This window comes from Sorex araneus, chromosome X (assembly GCF_027595985.1).
Source record: "Sorex araneus isolate mSorAra2 chromosome X, mSorAra2.pri, whole genome shotgun sequence".
NCBI lineage: Eukaryota > Metazoa > Chordata > Mammalia > Eulipotyphla > Soricidae > Sorex > Sorex araneus.
In genome coordinates this window covers 298,760,629-298,777,129 of record NC_073313.1, presented here as the reverse complement: position 1 = coordinate 298,777,129, position 16,501 = coordinate 298,760,629, and the positions used below count along the sequence as shown (strand labels likewise).

General features: G+C 38.8%; 1 protein-coding gene across 4 annotated transcripts in view; it reads right to left on the bottom strand.

Annotated features, from left to right (window-relative positions):
* The window catches only part of CTNNA2 (catenin alpha 2), a 1,292,108-nt gene that overhangs the window by 1,030,371 nt on the left and 245,236 nt on the right, over positions 1–16,501 (bottom strand). For all 4 annotated transcript variants that reach the window (XM_055121537.1, XM_055121538.1, XM_055121540.1 and 1 more), the window contains exon 3: positions 10,719–10,914. In XM_055121537.1, the coding sequence (XP_054977512.1) occupies positions 10,719–10,914 (196 nt within the window). The remainder of the gene's footprint in view (positions 1–10,718; positions 10,915–16,501) is intronic.

Below are 16,501 nucleotides of genomic sequence, written 5' to 3'. Positions count from 1 at the left end.
CTCGAGAAAATTGATGAACAATGGGATGACAGTGATACAGTGATACAGTGATTATTCCCGCACAGCAGAGCCTGGCAAGCTACCTGTAGTGTATTCAATATGCCAAAAATGTAACAACAAGTCTCACAATGGAGACGTTACTGGTGCCCACTCGAGCAAATCGATGAGCAATGGGACAACAATGCTACAGTACTCACATTATATTATCATATAATTATATAACATCTGACAATACTCAGGAGTATCTTCTGGCTCTCTGTTCAGGGATCACTCCTGGTGGTGCTCAGGGGACCATAAGAGATGCCAGGGATCAAACCTAGGTCAGCCATTGGCTAAGAAACTGCTCTCCCCACTGTACTATCCATTTTTTAACAAATGGAACGTGGTTAAGGGATTTTGTGTGTAAATGAGTTTTAAAATCAGTGGAGTACACATCTAGGATTGAGTGACTTGTTAATATGGAAATTCCATGTTGAATTTTGTTTTTTAATACTAAAATGCCACTTTCTCCTAAGTGGCTATACTATTTTGCATCTGAATGAATAAGAGTTCTTGTTATTCTAAATCATAATCAGCATTTGATATTGTCAATGTGTTGAATTTTATGGTCTAGTAGACATATAGTGAAATCTTTTTGCTGTTTAACTTTGCATTCACCTAATGATTAATGATGCTGAATATTTTTCAGATCTTTACAGCCATTTGTAAACCTTCAGTATATATCTTTTCAGGGTTTTGTTTTCTTTTGTCTGTTTTCTTTTCTTTTTTTGCCTATTTCTTAGTCTTGTTCCTCTGATTATCATTTAATTTTAAGAGTCACTTATAGAATTTGAATATAAATCACTTTTTTTTGGGGGGAGGCAACTGATCTTGCTCATGGGCTACTCCTTAAAAGCTGCCCAGCTGGTGCTCCCTGGATCACAATGCAGAGATCAAACTTGGGGTTCCTACATACAAAGCACATGTTTCCACAGGCTTAGCTCCCTCTCCAGCCCTAAACATAAATCTTTTATCAAATGTTCAACTTACATTTTTCTCTCCCAGTCTATGGCTTTACTTCATTATATAAATGATCATTCACAGAAAAAGCTTTCAATTTTTATTTTAAATTAATAAATGTATCTTTCCCATATCATATTTTATTTTACTTGCACAAAACACTATTATGAACTGAAATAATCACTCTCCTTAATTTTTTCTTATTATTGTCTACCTCATCTCAGATACTAAGGGGGACATATATATATATATATATATATATATATATATATATTTTCATTATGCAATCTATAGTTCCAGTATTCAAAATAGAAGATTCTTTATAAAGATTTGTTAAATCATCAGTTAACAGATATTTGATCATCTATGTAATATTATATAAAATAGTGCTTTAAATAAATAATGAATGATTTGAGAGAATTTATGTAAAACGTCTTACAATAGAGTGGACAACCAATAAATGTGATCTCTATTGTGCTTAATAAAAGACTGCAATACTTCGCAAACTATCAGAAAGAGTGGTCTAATGCAATTAACAATTGGCCATTATTTATAAATATTTGGCAGGGTGCCAGATTAACATAAGATCATCCTGAGATCTCAATTAGTTCAAACTTTGAACTATTATTTTAAAAATTTTTTGCAACAGTTATGATTTCTGCAAAGGCTAAGAACTCCATTAAGACAAAACCCACATTCATGTGGTATTCATATTTATACATTATGCCTCATGATGTTTTCATATACAATTTTAAATGCCATCATATTGATCTCTAGGAATTTTACATTTTTTATACTTCTGCAAACAAATACAATTTTGGATAGCATCTTTCTCAGTAAAATTGAATAAGTAAAAATTAACTAGAGATAATGAATGTTAGCGTATAAACAAGTAGGGCCAGAGAGATACTACTAGGTTCAGAAACTTTCCTTGCATCCACCAACTCCGATTCAAATCCTGGCAGCACATATGTTCCCCTGAGCACCATTAAGGGTCACTCCTGAGCACAAAGTGAAGAATGGACCCTGAGTTCCACCAGGTACCGGCCCCAAACTAACAAAAATTAAAATAAGTTTAGGGTATTAGTTCTTATTGTATTTTGGAAATATAAGATTAACTTATATTGAACTATAAGAGGAACCCAGGTGTGTGGGACCTGGGGCTGAGACCACCAAGCCTGCTCGGATCGGAACTGGGCCTCTTCCACCCAGATTTCCCATTTTCCAGTAGCTAGGCGGTCACACCCAGGGACAGGCCCTGGCGCCATGTAATCCCACCAATGGCCAGCATCCAGAGACTTAAAACTGAGCTCTCGGAAGCTTATATTGTAGGTCTTCCTCTGGGAGAACCTGGCAAGCTACCGAGAGATTCCTGCCCACATGGGAGAGCCTCACAAACTCCCCGTGGTGTATTCATATGCCAAACCAGTAAGAATGCTGTGTCTCATTCCCCTGACCCTGAAAGAGCCTCCAATGCAGCATCCTTGGGAAGGATGAGTAACGAGAGGCTTCTAAAATCTCAGGGCTAGGACAAATGGAGACATGACTGAGACGGCTCCAGAAATTCAACAATCAACAGGATGATGATGATGATGATGATGATGATGATGATGATGATGATGAAGAAGATTCACTTGAGGTACTATCTGAAAATAAAATGTCCTCGCATTACCCCAGCCCTAGTGAATGTACAATTGTGGTGAGGTTCGGGAACTCCAAACTTTATGGTATCTCCAATCGGCACCCAGATAATTCTGAAGCAGATGGCCTGTGAACTTCACAGATTTCTGGTAAAAAAATATTTTCCACATGGAAAGTCAGTAAGCAACATTCAAATCATCTGCCTATGTCCACTCGCCACACACAGCCTGAGGAAATGCCCAACTGTTCCAAATCCAGGGTTTACCCTTTACTCACCTAATGAGCATGGATTTATTATGGTATTTGAATAATATCAGCACCCTCAATTTTAACATTGTTATAACAACCTAAAATAAAATAATAAAAATAGCACTGTAGCCCAGTCATCGTGTCTTTCATTAGTTTGCTCAAGCACGCACCAGTAACGTCTCCATTGTGAGATTGTTGTTACTGTTTTTGGCATACCTAATACACCTCAGGTAGCTTGCCAGGCTCTGCAGTGTAGGCAGGATACTCTTGGTAGCTTACTAGGCTCTCCAAAGAGGGATGGAGAAGTTGATTCTGGGTCATCCACATGCAAGGCAAAGGCCCTACCTGCTGTGCTATTGCTCCAATCCAATAAAAAAAAATAATTAAAATATAAAACATACAGTCAAGGCAAAAGCATAGAAGCAACACACATCACAGAAAAGAAAGTTCATCTCAGAGCCTCAAGCAGTCAGAACAAGATGAGCAAGGGCAGAACATATGAATTTTTTGAGAAGGGAAAAGAGAAGCAGCAGCAGAAGTGCCAGAAACACCAGGAGGCTGAATTCAGTGGAATGTGCTCAAAGGAGGATGGTCTCTCCCTTCCTCTCTGTGTGTTGCTTTACATATAAATGCCAGTGGCAGCTGCACTTGCATATAAGTGCCAGGTGCAGAGGAGGGTTCAGACTGAGAGCAATAGAAACTTCTACCCAGGAAAATGGCCTCTGATCAGTCTCAGATAGAGACTGAGCTGGGGACTCAATTCAGTATCAACCCATACCAGTCATAGTCTGTTGGGACCTGTTCGCTCTAACACTACTTTTGAACACCAGAGAGGGATATGAAGGAGAAAGTCACCAGGTAAAGAGAAGCAAAAGTTTTGAGTCTCCTCAGAGAGTTGAAGTTCTCTCCTCTGTTCTTTTCCATCTTATTCAGCCTGCATTACCTCACTGCCCATTGGCTGCTCACTACATATTGACTGGCTTAAGAAAATGACAAGAAAATTATAGTGAAGTAGTTCATATCACCCTTTCACTTCACATCTGAGATTGTGTCAAGACAAAGAAAGCCTGAATGACTAGGGCGTGATTTATCATCTCTTTGACACAAGAAATGGTTCCAATAATTCCTTCCTATTCCTTTAAATCTTGTTGGAACAAGTAATTTGAAAGAAATTTGTTATATGCCTGCTGGGGGGCCAGGCTGACGGGGGGAAGGGAACCTGGGAATATTAGTCAAGTGAGGGGACATTGGTTGTGAGATTGATGTTGGGATATTGTATGCCTATAACAATTCTATGTGAACAACTTTGTAAAGCACATAATTGTAAGTTTAAAAAAGTTTTTTTTTAAAGTTTAAAAAAATTTAGGAAGTCATCTCTTTCACTGCTGAAGCCGGCAACTGCACCCACACCCCAACAGCTGCCACTATGCATATAGCCAGACCCCAATGTCTCACAACTGAGCTCTGCAAAAATTTCAGGTATACTGGGCTTTCAGGCCTTTTTTTTTTTTTTTTTTTTTGGCTGAGAACTCTGGACCTTCTTGAAGTGGTATAGGCAGGTAGACAGGGAAGTCCCCTCCTAAGGCAATGGCAAAAGCCAGCCCTGCAAAAAAAAAAACAGGAAAAACTGGAACTAAAGCCTGATAAGACCCTCACCTATCTATAGCAATGGACCCAGAGACGCTCCTGCAGAAACAAAAGGCCAAGAAGGTAATTTCATAGACTATCACCATTCCCAACACCCCTGGCAACTCTCTCAGCGATGGACTTTGACCTAGGTAGAAGCCCATGAGGGGGCAGCTTGGAGAAACCCTAAAAAGGCCACCTTGAACAAAGGAAGGGCTCACATATGGTGCCTGAGTCCATGTGCTGCTTGTGCTCACATGGCCTAGCACATATGTGCCCGAGCACATGTGTCATCTGCATCTCCCCTCTTGAGATGTGTAACTTCATGCTTTCATGTCTGATGCTGGGGTGTGTGTAGGGGCTCTCTCTGTCCTTAGAGAAGCCCGCTTTCTCTCTTGAGCGCATTACTCTCTCTCTCTCTCTCTCTCTCTCTCTCTCTCGCTCCCCATCTCTTCTCCCTTCTCCTTCACACCTTCAAAACCTCCAAATAAAATCAGTTTTACATCACTGTTTGTCTACTCCTGAAATTCCTTTCTGCAAGTGAGACAAGAACCCAGTAACCCTGGGTCCCAGGTGACAGAAGCGGATCTGGAGAAAGTGACAGTCTTTCTCCTCCCCACTCATATGAGCCACCCGTGGGGCCCACCGCCATCAGAAGTGATGGTGGGAGATGACAACCCCCAATGCACTCCCATATTCTGGAGAATTTAGCAGTTACACCCACATTTCACCATCTCAGCCATAAAAACTCACTTCCCAGTTAAATATTCTGGATTTTCTGGAGCACATGGCCATGAATGTGATGTATATGTGATGAATGAAACTATAAAATATTAATAATGAAGAAGGCAGCCTCAATTTCCCTTGCTAGTGAGAGAGGAAGCCAGAGTTTTCTCTTGCTAGATGCTTCATCTCACTCCCATCTACCTAAGGCATATCTTATCCCCAAGATCCTGTTTTAATATGTCAGGAGGACCATAAAATTCTGCCATGGAGCTGAGGCCCACAGGGAGACCACAATCCCTGAGGCAAACTGCTAGAAAGACAAACCAGTAACTTCCTTACATCTTCTGTAACATTTGTCAATTGAGGAGAACTATAAAGATCCCAATTTCCATCTAAAAGGGTCAACAAGAAGAGCCTTTATCTTCCTTGCAAGTAACTTTATTGCATCCACTGTAACAATTGTCAGTTGATAAGAAATTATATTGATCAGAGAGCTTTTAAAAAGACTTACACAAAACCCCCTTACTTTTAACTTAGTCTCATACTAAGTCCCTTCCACTTCGGGAGTTGCTTTTCTTTTCTCTTCTACTTTCCAATTAACCTTTCTACTTTCCAATTCTGAGTCTGAGCATCTTTATTACTCAATATTTTCATTCTTGAAAATACTGGAAAAACCTAGGAATTGTGAACAAACAGAGACCAGCTGCTTGTGCCTCACTTGAATCAATACCCCAGCAAGAACACACCAGATTGGATGGGAATGTAACATAGAAGCCAACTAAGCTCAATCAACAAAAATGTTAACACATGAAGTTCAACTAGCAACACCGCTTAGAAAACTCCCAGACAAGAAGTGAATGTTCTTTCGGTGACATACAAAAATTCACAAATTTTCTTTTTACTGAATTCCACTAGTCTTTTAGTGGTAATAAGCAATATAAAATGAATTATTTTGGATCTGCTATAGGAACAGACTTGAGGGGTGATTGTTAAAATTGGGACCATGGTAGAGAGAAGGTCACAGTGGTTGTGGGATTTGGTTTGGAGTATTGAATGCCTGTAACAAATGGATCATGAACAACCTTGTAAACCACGGTGCTTAAATAATGTGGGAGATAAAAAAAGAAATCACTGCTTTCGGTAACAGTATTACAAATCAGTGGCAAAGAAGAAGAGAGAATGGGGCTGAAGCAATAGCACAGCGGGTAGTGGGTAGGGCAATTGCCTTGCGTGCGGCCAGCCCAGGTTCAATTCCCAGCATCCCATATGGTCTCCTGAGCACTACCAGGAGTAATTCCTCAGTGAAGGGCCAGGAGTGCATTGTTGGGTATAACCCCTGTGCATTGTTGGGTATGATCCAAAAATCACACACACACACACACACACACACACACACACACACACACACACACAAAGACTTAAAGCCGAAAGCCGAGTGGAGAGAGAGAGAGAGAGAGAGAGAGAGAGAGAGAGAGAGAGAGAGAGAGAGAGAGAGAGAGAGAGAGTGCCACTGAGGCAGGCTGGGGTTGGGAGGAAAACTAGGGACATTGTTATTGTGCTGGGAAATCTATAGTATGAAGGGATGGGTGTTGAAACACGGTATGTCTTAAACCCAATCTCACAGTGATTCAATAAAGAAAAAAAGTCACCTCTTTCTTAGTTGCCTTTTTATCACTTAACTCCATGAGATCCCAAAGCTGGGATGGAGTCCTTTTCATCTTAATCTACCCTCTAATCTAGTTCCTCTCTGTGGTTGGGCTATGATTGCCCAAATCTATGATTGCCCTAACAGAGAGATTGCAGTCAAAATGCAAAGCTGAGCCACTGCTCCCAGAAGTATGGAATAATCCAACGAAAAAGCATAGAGCCAACTACTGCTTTCTTCCATTATGAAACGGATCCCCTTAGTGTGCAAACATGAAGAGAAGTAGCCTTCAAAGTAGTTTATGGATAGGCTTCATATCTAAGAAGATTCACTAAAAAACTATGTGGGCATTCTAGTCTTAGTAAATGTTGTTGAACACAAAATAAACAATTCAAATAAGCAACGCAGAAAATTAAAGCATGCAGAAAATTAAACCCTAACTGTGACCTTCTCTCTACCATCTTTTCAGTTGCATTCCAGGAATGACTATAACTGATATTCAATAAATAATATGCCTTAGAAACATGAGTGTCACACAGATCCTAGTTACAAACAAAAAACATAAAAACAATCTATTAATGTGGTGAAGTCTCATATCCACGGTCCACAAAACTCATCTCTTCATTCACAATGAGGGAGATCACTCTATACAATCTGCTGTTTCATCTAAAATATAAGAAACATTTTGGAGTGCACAGTTTCTTCCTACTTCTTTCCTAGAAAAACAAATGTCACATTTGTATCAGCTAATCTAACCAACCAGATATTTTCCCCTTCATATCTATAATTATTCTACCCAATGCTCTTTCTACTGATAGGAGAACTAAAATGTTTCTTATTTTAGCTGAAAAAAGAGGCAAATAAGCAGCCAGTCATATTCTTTGGTTATTCCTAATGCCTTATCCAGCTAAGTTTCTATATCTCTTCATCCATTCTGTGACAATATTCCATCCTCATCCTGTAAAAAATGTCTGACTCATGCATTATGAAGTTTTCACTACACGCCAGGCATTATGCCAGGATACAAAAAAAATGCATAAAATAAAAACACATGATGCCAGGGAGAGTTCAAAGAACTGGTACTCATGTTAGAGATCTAGATTTGATCTCTAGTTCTGCATGATCCCCCAAATACCATGAGAGTGACCCAAACACTGAGTTAAAAGTAGCCCTCAACACTGCTGGGTAGAGCTACATAACCAAACCATAAAAAAATAGGCATTACCTTATGGACTATCTATAAGGTAAAGGAATTTTTATAGTATATAGGATGGAGCAATAGCACAGCAGGTAGGGTGTTTGCTTTGCATTCGGGCGACCTGGGTTCAATTCCTCCGTCCCTTTCAGAGAGCCCTGCAAGCTACTGAGAGTATCCCGCCTGCACACCAGAGCCTGGCAAGCTACCTGTGGCATATTTGATATGCCAAAAGACAAGTCTCACAATGGAGACTTACAGGTGCCCGCTTGAGCAAATCAATGGACGACAGTGCTACAGTGCTAAATAGTACAATGATGACTACAGAAGGATAGTTTCTGCCCACATCTTTTTTTTTTTAACTTTAAGTTAAACTTTATTTTTTTTTAATTTTGTAGAATCACCATGAGATAGTTACAAGATTTCATGTTTGGGTTACAATCTCACAATAATAAAACACCCAACCAGTGCACATTCTCCACCACCGATATCTCGGGTGTATCCCCCCTTTCCTACCCTCCCCCTGCCTCCATGGCAGACAATATTCTCCATACTCTCTCTCTACTTTCAGGCATTATGGCTTGCCACACAGACACTGAGAGGTCATCATATTTGGTCCATTATCTACTTTCGGCACACATCTCCCATCCCAATTGGTTCCTCCAGTCATCATTTTCTTAGTGATCCCTTCTCTATTTCATCTGCCTTCTCCCCTCTGCTCATGAAGCAGGCTTCCAGCTATAGGGCAATCCTCCTGTCTGCCCACTCTTTTACTGCCTTTTCTACTCTTGCATTCTAGTATATATTTCTTTTTTAACTTACCTATTTTTCTTTGAATATAATTAAAAATGTACTTCTAAAATTCATCTGCACTGGGACAGGCAGCAGAGACATTTAAACACTTGCCTTGCAAGTGGCTGCAGTAACGACAGCGATTTGAAAGTCATCACTGCCTGTGGTCCCCACCTACATACAATAGGGTCCTGGAGCACTCTCAGGTGTGGCCTAGGAATTATTAATGACACCTTTCTAACAAATTCTACCATACCTTCCCATCATTTATCTTCCATGATATCAGAATAATTTGAATATGACAATATTCTAGACCCAGTAATGATTACCATCTCTTTTTAAAATTATCTATTCAATTTGATCCCATAATTATATTACTAAAATTCAGTACTATATTACCAACTTGCACATTTCAGGACACATGTTCACTCTGTAATTTTTTCGTGTTTCTATATTCTAATTTCAATTTAACCATTCTCTGAAAAGTAAATCCTAATCTCTTTAACACTATTTGCAAGTGCTCAAATTATGCTCTATTCAGAAAGCTTTATTTATCAACCCCAAAGATTTCTAAACATCATTTTTCCAAGTTCCACTCATATCATTAATTCTCTACTAGGCATTCCCCTGATTCATCAATGCTTACAATCAAACGATCCTCTCTGCATATCTTTTCACTTCTTAAGACACTGAAGTAGTATATCTAGTACACAAATTTGAAAGAACTGGTATTTTTCCCTTAAAAAATAACAAGATCACATTTTTCAAGTGACAGTAGCATAAAATATCACTTCTAGTCTCATTATGATTTCCACTACACTACACATATATTGCAGATTCTGGTTTCTCCGCCATAATACAAAAACACATAAGCAATCTCTGAGCCCAATCTTTCTCTTATAGTCAATTTTTCAAGAGACTGTCAAATTAATCTTTCTATAATATCAGTTAAATGGGTATGAGTATTCTTCCATCCTTCCTTCTTCATTTCACAAATGGACAAGTATTGTATGGGTCATTGCATTGAGAGCAGTTAAACTCAGAAAAAAATAAAATTAAATAATAATTACAGGGGCTTGTGAGTTTGGCATGTATTCGAAATTGTTTTAATAAGTACAAAATTTTAGCTTTGCATGGTGAAAAAATTTTGAGCAGATTGGCTTCTCAGCAATATAAACATTTACCTATACATATAAAATATAATGAGTATATTTTGCTAAAGTGTTCACTAAAAAATAAGCCTTAAAAATGAGAGACAATAGTATTATGTCTAACTAATTACATAATTTGTCAAATCCATTGATATCTAGGTAGCTAGATTTTTTTAGAAATGTAAACATCAATCTGGGGATTCGATCAGGCAACAATACTTCTAATACATTCTTCTCTCGTCATTTTTAAAATTCTGGATTTTCAGTCACTCTATAAGATCTACTCATCTAATCCTCCATAAAACCTGAGTTTGCCACAAGAATCGTGTTTTGTTTTGTTATCCAAGAGAAAAGGACTTTAAGATTCTGAAGGAACAGCAGTCAAGGAATGTTTATAGCTGTGCTATATCAACAACAAAAACAAACCTCTATTTTTCTGCACACCTCATTCCAACTAAAACTAAAAGGACAAGTGCAAATAGAGGGGGAAAAATATATATATAACCCTACTTTGTGAGCAAGCATTAATTATAAAGAAAAATCCATGATTTTTATATGTATAGATGGATCATACATATATAATATCTATATTACATAGATTATATATACACACATAAGGGCTATATCTATATATAATATATATATACATAGTGCCATTGATTATAGTGCCCTTGAATAATAGCACTCTGCCTACCTTGTTTGCGTACGTCTTCGACAGCAGCAACCAGTTCCTCTTTGAGATCTTGACTCTCTTTAGCTATTTGTTCACCCTTTTCCAGGAAATTCTGAGTAGCTTGCTCCACAGATGCCGCCAGCACGTGGGCTTTCTTTGATCGCCCTTTCTTTTTACCAGAGGGACCTTTGTTGCTTGTGTTGACCAGGGTCGTCACCTGAAATATAAAAGAAAACCTGTCAATTACTCTGCCCGATTGTCCAGATACTATCATGTGCCATCTCGTAATTTTCAAGTGTCATTTGTTAAACCATGAATTCATGTCATAGAGATTCAACTTCAGAAAAAAAAGTGGAATTATATGAACTTGCATATAAATAATTTTTTTCAGGAATGGGAAGAAAGAAGAGCAAATGAGTAAGTATACACCCAGTGCTCTCTGGAATAACTAGCTTCAGGGAGGAAAACAATGAAATAAAATGTGAAATTGTCTCTAAGCACCGAGTTAGGAAAACTAACACCCAGTGCTAAGTGGAAAAGTCAAGACAGAAGTGAATGCACAGTTAATGATAGCACAACAGTGTTTTCATCAATATTCATATTTTATGAGCCATAGTGCAACGGGTAGGGCGTTCACCTTGCAGCCAACCCAGGTTCGATTCCTCTGCCACTCTCAGAGAGCCTGAGAAGCTACCGAGAGTATCTTGCCCGCACGGCAGAGCCTGGCAAGCTACCCATGGCATATTCGATATGTCAAAAATAGGAACAACAAGTCTCATGATGGAAACACTACTGGTGCCTGCTTGAGCAAATCAATGAGCAATGGGATGTCAGTGACAGTGACAGTGATGTACTAAGGACATTGAAAGATTCTTAACTTTTTTTCCCTATTTTTTTTTTACTGAATCACAGTGAGATACACAGTTACAAAGTTGTTTATGATTGAGTTTGAGTCACAATGTCTAAACACCCACCTGTTCACCAGTGTACATTTCTCACCACCAATGTCCCCAGTTTCCCTCCCCTATTCCCTCCCCTCCCTTCTGGCAGGCAATTTTCTTCTCTGTCTGTCTGTCTGTCTGTCTGTCTGTCTGTCTGTCTGTCTCTCTCAAATTTTCATATGTATTATTTTATTATTTTTGAGGGGGTCACAAGTGGTAGTACTCAGAGACTTTTCCCTGCTCTGTGCTCAGGAGTATCCCTGGCGGTGCTCAGAGGACAATATATGATTCCAGGAATAAAGCCTGTGTCAGCCAAAGTGGACACAGGTTGGTAAGTGCATTGTTTCCTCTACTATCACTCAGCCCTAGCTTTTGCAGATTTTTGATACTTATGGTTTAATCTTGTGAAAACAAAATGATGGCAACGATCTGAGTGATCTGAGTCACTCAGTTTCAACATCTGGTTACCAGTTAAGATTGCAGATCGAATTTAGATTGGCATGATTTTTTTTTTTCCTTTTAAAAGTACCATAATTTAAATACGCATCTCGGTTGCCAAATTTCTTTTAGCACAATATCTAGAACTATGTGATTTGTGAACAAAAACTTTAATAGATTTTTAAAAATCTGTTATCGCCTATAAACCTCTAAATTTTATATTTATATTTAATGAGAGTCTGGATGAAAAATGAATGTAACTCTCGTATTCTGTTAAGCATAAATTCACTGGTCAGCATTATCTTTGCTTTTTATTTAAAATATATCAACTTATTGCTGAGCTGACTTATTTTCAGTGCCATTAGTTCTACTTAGCAAAACAAAGATTGTATTGGAGATTAACATGAAACCAGTCACAGAGAAGTTCTGAGTGCTAGTGTTTCTTGTTACTTACACCAAAAACCTGAATGCAAGCAAAGTGACTAACTCAAGTCATCATCTCCCTTCAATTTACAGTGCAAGAGAATTTTTTTTAAAGTAACTGTGCATAAAAAAGGAAAAAATGTATTAAATAACTGTGAATTAAAATGAAGATGGATAGAGTTAATAGAAAAGAAATGGTTAACATGAAGACTGGGAGACAGTAGAATGGTAAGAGCACATGCTTGGCGTGGGTACTATTTCTGGCATCACATTCTCCCCACAGCATCACCAGGATGTCTCTGGAAACTCCTAGAATTTTCAATTGACCTGGATACCCCCAGAACTGCAGCATCATATCCCTGGGCCCCTGCATGGAACAAAGAGCTTACTTGGCCAAGAATCACAGAGGGGAGGGGGGTACAAATCTCCTAAGAAGCCCAAGCAAGAATAACTTAGGAGCTAACATCCTCCCACCCCAGCCCAATCCCATCCCTTCCTGCAAAGAAATGTAATAAAGTAAAAAAGCAATTAAGTACAGGGGTTTGGAATCATCACTATCAGCTTTCTTTTAATTGCTAAATAGTTAGATATAGTGAATTACAGAAGAACTCTGTAAGGATATTTAAGTACAAATACTAGACACAAAATAAAAGGTAAGATGATTAAAAATAGGAGCTTCAGATAATGGTTGTTGGCTTAAACTCTAAATGTAGTTAGTAACACACTCAATTCTACCCACTAAGAGCCTAAAGACATCCTGTTCCAGAGGTTTCTTTTCTGAGGTACATAAGATTTCTCCCTAATGATTATTTACTCTAGCAAATCAGCACAAATTCATGCAGGAGTCCCAAATCCTCTGAACAGCTAAATCCTGAAAACAAGCACACAGACCTCCTAGCAATAACTGGACTAAAGAGCTCATGGAAGTTCCTAAGAAAAATGTAAACATCTCCAAATTCCTGATCTAAGTTAGGCTATTTGATCACTGTCACTGTCAACCTGTTGTTCATCAATTTGATCGAGTGGGCACCCAGCAATGTCTCCATTTTTTTTTAGACTTGTTGTTACTGTTTTTGGCATATTGAATAGCTTGCCAGGCTCTGCCGTGCAGGTGAGATACTCTTGGTAGCTTGCCGGGCTCTCCGAGAGGGGTGGAGGAATCAAACCTGGGTCGGCTGCATGCAAGGCAAACACCCTACTGCTGTGCTATCACTCCAGCCCGGGCTATTTGATAGAGAGAAATATTTCTATTCTCAGTGCTACCTGATACTCTCTCTCCCCCCCCCCCTCTCTCTCTCTCTCTCTCTCTCTCTCTCTTTTATTTTCAACAGGGGTCACAGCCAGTGAGCAGTGACACTTGCAGGTTCTGTGGTTTGGCGCTCTGGTCCTCTGGTCCGGTGGCAGTCAGAGGCCACCTGGCTGGTGGGGGCCATGCTATGCCAGGGACACTTAATGCACTGCACACTTGACCACTTGAGCTATCACCCCAGACTTTCTACTTTTCACCTAATTTTGAGAATTTTTGTTATCCAAATTTTTAGTCTTCTTGGTGTGTATCAAAATGAATGAGCTGTTAACTTTAGGCATACTGACAGGAGTTGGAAAGTGAGAGTGAATCTACCAAAATAGCTGAGAGATTTTATTATAGATTCATTTCCAGAAAGGCAGGCAACTTTCAATTCTTCTGTGATTTCATGGTGCACTACTGCATTAAACAGTTCAGGCAATGTTCATGATAGCAAGTCAGTAGAAATTGTCAGTTATGTGGGAAAAAAATAAACATGGAATATTACCAGGAAGTTCCTAAGAAAAATGTAATTGCTTTCAAATGAAGCAAATAAGTTGTCTTCTTTTAGTAAAAGCTGTCATTTACCCATGGGTGGAAAAAAATCAAAGGGATGAAAGAGATGAATGGAAGCAAAATGATGGGACTCCACAAATGCTCATATCTTAATCAGTGTAGAATAAGGAAATAATTGTCAACTTTTTCTAATGCTCTCCAATATTTCACTGGAGGAAAATTAAACAAATTAGAGAGTATGCAGAAGAAAGATACATATATAGAGAGACAGAGATACTAAATCATGTCATTATTTATAAAGAATGTGATTTTATATCAAAAATGCAAAGAAATACAATAAGTGCCCCAAATCAAATTGGTTATTTAGTTATTAATCTAAGGTAATTAAGTTATTTTCCATGATAGTATAATGTAATAATAAATGATTAATGAATAAAAAATTGTTTTACAAAACCTCTTCACACTAACCATAAATTGATATTACTAGAGGTAAACATAAGTCAAAATATAGACCGTTATATGGTAGAGACTTTAGTGAAGAACATAAAACATGATCTAAATTAAAGAGAGCAATACCAGTCAGCAGTGGAGGTTTCCACTTTCTTTTTTTTTTTTTTCTTCATGGGTCACACCCAGCAATGCACAGGGGTTACTCTTGGTCATGCACTCAGGAATTACCCCTGGCGGTACTCAGGGGACCACATGGGATGATGCTGGGAAACAAACCTGGGTCGGCCGTGTGCAAGGCAAACACCCTACCCGCTGTGCTATTACTCCAGCCCCAATTTCCACTGTCTATGTCAATAGGCTGACAACCTGACTTATTGGTAGATGTCACTTACACTCTTAAAGTCTGATGTACCTATGAGGTTTCCTCAGACAAAATGGTGACTGGCAACAGGCTGATGAGACAGCAACACTCCTGGCTAGTCCCTGGTGAGGAAGACAGGACTTATGGCCCACCTAGTGCCAGGAGGCTACCAGGCTGCATTCCATACTACCTCACCATGGGCCACCTTACAGAAAAGGGAGCCAGACCAACCGCACCAGTTCCACTATTTTGGGTTCCCTTTTCCCACCCAAGAGAGCTTAAAAGTCCCCTTAGTCTCTCCCAGTGCAAGGCTCTACCCCAGCCACACCCAAGGTTCGTAAAGTCTGCCTGGAAGCGCACCCCAATGGACTTCTCCTATTTTATTCACTTTATTCATCTCTGTCCCTCTGTCTGCTCCAGACAACTTTCCCAAATCTATGAGTACCTTGTTGGAAGTGGTTGAAGTGGATAATTGATAGAAATTTTCCTGACTGCCTCTTTTTATCCAAACTACACACTCTTTCTAATTCCAACACCATCTTTCACTCAAGGAATAGTTATCCATGATGCATACAAGTCTACTTTCTTCTCAAAGGATATGAGAGCAATCTTTAGTTCAGTAAGGGGAACAATTAAGAATTGAAACATAAAATTCCAGAAACAGAGCAAAAGAGTAATTAGACAAATATTGACTTGTACAAATGAACTTGTTTTCAAAGGCCATAAGGAGAATAGTTCTTATTTTCCTTATGAGAAGGTGGCTGAATATGAATTTTGCAGCAAGGAAAGTTAAATAACTTTGAAGTAAAAAACTTAGAAAATCTTTGAAAGTCAAGTTAAAGACTTTAGATTCTATTAATCACTGTCAATAATTTTTAAAAGGAAACCATTAAAGTGAGTGTTTTCTCTTTACATGTATTTCTCATTCCAAAATACCCTGTAGCCATGTTCTCAAACTTATTTTTCACTAAGGAGGATAGTAAGTTGCCTAAACCAAATTATTTTATACCACGTGTGGTAGGACATTTGCCCTGCATGTGGCTAACTCGGGTTTGATTCCTCCGTCCCTCTCAGAGAGCCCGACAAGCTACTGAGAAAGCCTGGCAAGCCCATACGGCAGAGCCTGGCAAGCTACCCATGGAGTATTTATTCATTATGCCAAAAACAATAACAACAAGTCTTAAAATGGAGACGTTACTGATGCCTGCTCAAGCAAATCCATGAACAATGGGAGGATGGTCCTATAGTGCTACCACATTTTGCCACATACAGTGCTTCTGAGTCAAACGTTTTAAATCACCTGATAATTTCTTATCAATATTCTTTCCTTTCTTCATATTCTTGTAGCTTCAGAAAAAGTTGTTAACCATCAAACTAAGTATGTTTCATC